This window comes from Myotis davidii, unplaced genomic scaffold, assembly GCF_000327345.1.
Source record: "Myotis davidii unplaced genomic scaffold, ASM32734v1 scaffold209, whole genome shotgun sequence".
Classification (NCBI taxonomy): domain Eukaryota; kingdom Metazoa; phylum Chordata; class Mammalia; order Chiroptera; family Vespertilionidae; genus Myotis; species Myotis davidii.
The window spans coordinates 1,579,041-1,583,785 of NW_006300047.1; the positions used below are offsets into that span (position 1 = coordinate 1,579,041).

The 4,745-nt window shown below is 39.1% G+C and overlaps 1 protein-coding gene across 1 annotated transcript in view; it reads left to right on the forward strand.

The window, feature by feature from the left end:
• The window catches only part of TXNDC11 (thioredoxin domain containing 11), a 63,798-nt gene that overhangs the window by 17,440 nt on the left and 41,613 nt on the right, over positions 1-4,745 (forward strand). Inside the window, 1 exon segment of the mRNA XM_015572130.1 lies at positions 837-930. Coding sequence (XP_015427616.1) covers positions 837-930 — 94 coding nt within the window.

Below are 4,745 nucleotides of genomic sequence, written 5' to 3' on the forward strand. Positions count from 1 at the left end.
GCCCTCTTTCCAGAGATCTCAATTTGGCTTTTAAGACAGATAAAATCATTTCAGAACAAAACCAGAGAGAATGAGTGCCACAGGGCCTTTAGCGATGGAAGGAATTATTCTGGACAGGAAGGCAGGATGTATATGGAAGAGATAATTTATTGGTTTAGCAGAATGGAGGGAATTCTGTCCTAAGCTTAGAGAAGTTGAATGAACAGATGGAAATAAGTTTGTGGGGAAGAGGAACAAGAGAGTAGGAGATGGGCCCTTTGCAGACTGATCTGACAAGAGAGGAGGGTTTTTATGATAGAATGCTGGGTTCTGGGTGTGGGGGAGAAAAGAGCCCCTCGAAGAACTACCTGGAACACAAGTGGAGCAAATCAGATTTAACCTGATTTCCATTAAGCGTGAAGGGGTGTTGGGATTTGAGAAAGCAATTTGAGGGAGAAATAAATCTAAGAAAGATTATGAGGAAATTGACAGCTTGTTGCCAAAGAGAAGTAAGTGAGTACTTGTACTTGATGGTGAGGTTTTGAACCAGGGACCTAGGAGAACTGTCAACAGAGAGTGGAAAGACCTACTTAAGAAGAGGGAAGGAAGTTTCAGCTCTGAATTAATGTCCCCTGAAAAGCTGCTGCAGTTGTATCCTTTAACCCTGTTGCCTAAATGGAAGGAAAGGTCCACCCTAAACCCCAATTTTTTTCATGTGGTTAGGCTTTAAAAAAAATGAAATGCAGCAAATGACAATTGTCAAATTATAATGGCATGTTCTTTCTTGTTTTAAAATGTCCCCATTGCACAGTGATTAGTGATACCTCTGTCACCTAATTCTGCTCTTGTTCCTGCAGCCTGGAGTACTTGGGTACTTTGAGTTCAGTGGTTCACCCCAGCCACCTGGTTATTTGACCTTCTTCACATCAGCATTACATTCATTAAAGAAAGGTAAAAATCATTTATAGTAAGAATTAGAACTTTAACAAAAATGTATGTATATTGATAGCTTCTTTTGCAGTGTTACCTTTATAATTACTTTCATTTTCTTGATTCCTTTTTCTCTGTATTTGTATTAAATAATTGTATTGTTTTATGTTCTGTAGTGTCTTAAATGTTTAGCTTTTTAGAATGTAACTTGATCATACTGTCTGCAATTACAGGTTTTGCACTTTAAATTTTATTATATCGTAATGCCTTTTTTGTCTTCATAGTTGTAAGTTCTGGTCCAACTTTGTAATGGTTATATTGTCAGTTGATATACCATAATTAAGGAATACATTTCCTTTAAGAAGTGTTTGCAAGTATAAAAGTCATGTTACATTACACTATAAGCCTACTGCCAGTTTCACAATTCTCAAATGTATTTTTTTCACTTTAGCTAAATCATATATTATATGAGGTCCTACATTTAAAATTAAACATTGTATCATGCCCCTTTTTTCATGTTGTTCCATGTTCTTTCTTTATATCAGTTATAGCATCATGTCCATTCTCTGTGGAATACATTTTCATCCGCTCTCTCGTCTCCATCTCCTTTGTTAGCACACTGGTTCAAGCCCCTGGCTCTTCCCTGGGCTAGACCAATGGTCACTTAACTAGTATTCATTCTAGTCCCTTTTCCCTCACACTTTGGCCTTTGCATGTATTAAGTCTTTCTGCCTATACTGTGCCCCTTGCCTCCCCGGTCCCTAGGGCTCAACTCAGCATTTGTCAAACCCCTATGCATACCTAAGAATCCCCTCAAATATCATTTCTGCAATCTCCAATCTCAGTTGGGTATCCTGTTGTTTTCTTTCATAGTACTTAACATGGTTAGTATTTATGTTTGTATTTATGAGATGATTTGTTTAATGTCTGTTTTCTTCCCCAGACTGTGAGACTTTGAGGGTAGGACCATGTGTCTTCAGTTTAGCATTCTTTCTCCAGTGTCTGGTACATAGCAGGGGCTCAATCACTATTTGCCAAGTGAGTGATCAGATTAACGGCCATACCATCTTTTCCCCAGTAGCTCAACCAAAAATATGTAACTATCCTTCTATTACTGGGTATTAGATTGCTTTATTATTATTTTTTGGTTATAATAGTATACTATTAATACATCAAACAATTATATGACTGGCCATTTTAACATATACATTATCTTAAAGTTTTATGCATAGAGAATCTACTCTATTCATGTGTTGTTTTTTTTTAATATATTTTTTTGATTTTTTACAGAGAGGAAGGGAGAGAGATAGAGAGTTAGAAACATCGATCAGCTGCCTCCTGCACACCCCCCACTGGGGATGTGCCCACAACCACAGTACATGCCCTTGACCAGAATCGAACCTGGGACCCCCCCCAGTCCGCAGGCCGACGCTCTATCCACTGAGCCAAACCGGTTTCGGCTCTATTCATGTTTTTGATCAGGGAACATTGGGAGAGGAGATCAAGCTGACTCATAGTATGTCTTCTGTCCATTTTAAAGACTTTGAGCTACACAGCTTCAGATGATTAAGAAAACTTAGTTTGAATTTTGAAAACAAAATACTACCATTTTAAGCTTAAGAAGCAGATTTTCAAAAATCTTCTTCGAAAAGTAAAGCCCTTTGAAGAAGATCTCAACTGAAGATTACATATGAAAGGGAAATCTAGAGACATTCACTAAAATGATGGTAGCATTCAAGTTCTTAGTCAAAGAATATTTCAAGATTGTGGAAAGATATTTAGTTACCTAGTTAGTTTATATAATGTGCTATAATGATTCATCTTGTATTACTTTTCATTCAGAGGTTTCCAAAATATTGCTGCTTTTTGCAAAAACGTTTCAGTAGCCTTTCATCCCCATTTTTTTCTTTTCTGTTTTTAAGCAAAGAAAGGCGTTAAATGGATAAAAACTACTTGAAGGTACAAAATGAAGCTCTTTGGGCAAAATTCACTAATTTTGACAAATGATTACATGAAATTTCTTAGAATAAATCTAGTCTGGCTTAGCTTTATTACATTTCTTTCCTATCTTTTCTAGTTCAGTCGTCTAAAATCCTGTTGCATATGAACTTTGCAAGAAGTGAGATTCATTGTAATTAATCATTTTTCACCTAATTTTTTGTGGATAATATGCCACTTAGCTTAGTGAACCATTTTTAGAAGAAAAAGACAAATTTGGAATGATTTTCCATAATATGTGCTATGAAGAACTACCTAAAGTAAATCATGTTTTGGGCATCTAGGCTTTTTTTCCTCTTTTATTTCTCTTACCCTGAAGTCAAATAGTTTTAACTTATTTATTAATAGCAGATGTTCAATAAGTGAAACATATGCACACTTCTTTTTTAATGGTACAGCTTGAAGTGTAAATTCTGTGTTAGTGTTGTGTTTAGATTGTATACACAAAATAAGGCCTGAGGAACATTAACACACTTAACATTTGGCTATAGAGCTTAACTGAAGAAGTGTTTAGACTTTTGTAGAAAGCAGATGTTCTCATTCAACAAGCCACAAGCATTTACAAAATGCACGTCTTTCCATTGCCTTAGTAATTTTTTAAAAATTATCTTAGAAATAGCCTGTGGCATTTGATCCTTGAGACTAGCTGGGCATTGGTCTACAAATATTTTGAGCATGGACCATATATGAAGCATCATGCCTAGGTGCTGGGGGGGGTGCTAAGAGGGCGGGTAGCTCATTCCTGCCCTCAATGTTGTAAGATCGGTTTCCATGGGACTTTACCATTGCCATTCCTTTAATACTATTTATCTAATGTTTGATGTTTTTGCACATTATACTAAGGAAATTAGGAAGATTTTTACTTACCACCTCAGCACTTAATGTTAACTGCTTTCTCTTTTTGTTGTTTTAACTATTTCATCTCAGTTACCCATGTCCTTTACCTGTTGATCTCAGTCTTGGTGTTGATTTGTCAGTTTATGTAGGCCTGCCTGTTAGATGGTGTGGGCAGTAACCCTTTGTTATATTTCTGTTTATTGTTTTCCTAGCTGGTTTATTATCATTTTTTATATAGCAGTTCTCTATTTTTGTGTAATTAAATCTGTGGTTCTTTTTCAAGAGAGAGAGAGAGAGAGAGAGAAAGAAACATCAATAGGTTGCCTCCCATATGCACCCTGACCGTGGACTGAGCCCTCAACCTGGGCATGTGCCCTAATCATGAATCCAACCTGTCACCTCTCAGTGCTTGGGATTGAGCCACACCAGCCAAGGCTGTGGTTTCTTCTTTTTTTATAATATACTAGAGGCCCAGTGCACAAAAATTTGTGCATTTTGCAGTGGGACTCAGAAACGTATTTCTTCCACTCCCCACCCCTTCTCTGTGGAGTGACATCATGGCACGGCAGCAGAGCAGGCAGAGTCTGCAGGCAGCAGCTCTTCCCAGGGTCCATCATCTCCCACTCTGTTGCGAGGACCAGATGGAGCCCGGGGATTCGCATCAGGCCGAGGGCTGGGTGGAGAAGCGCTTTTGCAGCCACTGGGGCGGATGGGCTCCGACTCCATTACCCAGGGCAGAACTTCACCATTCAGAGATCAGTGGCGTGCAGCCTCGAGGAGGTTGGCAGCCGTGGGGCTGCGGATCCAGATTTTTCCTCCGTGATAAATGGGGAGCAATCTCCGGGAGCTCCAGCCTGGAAGACAGCCCTCGTTAAATTACTTTATCGCCCGGCTGAGAGATGGCCAACTTGGAGACACTGCACTCGGGCAGCATGCTAATAGCGTGAGCATCGGCACACTGGCCCGTCCCTCACAGCGATGGACTCCCCCTCCCCCTCCCC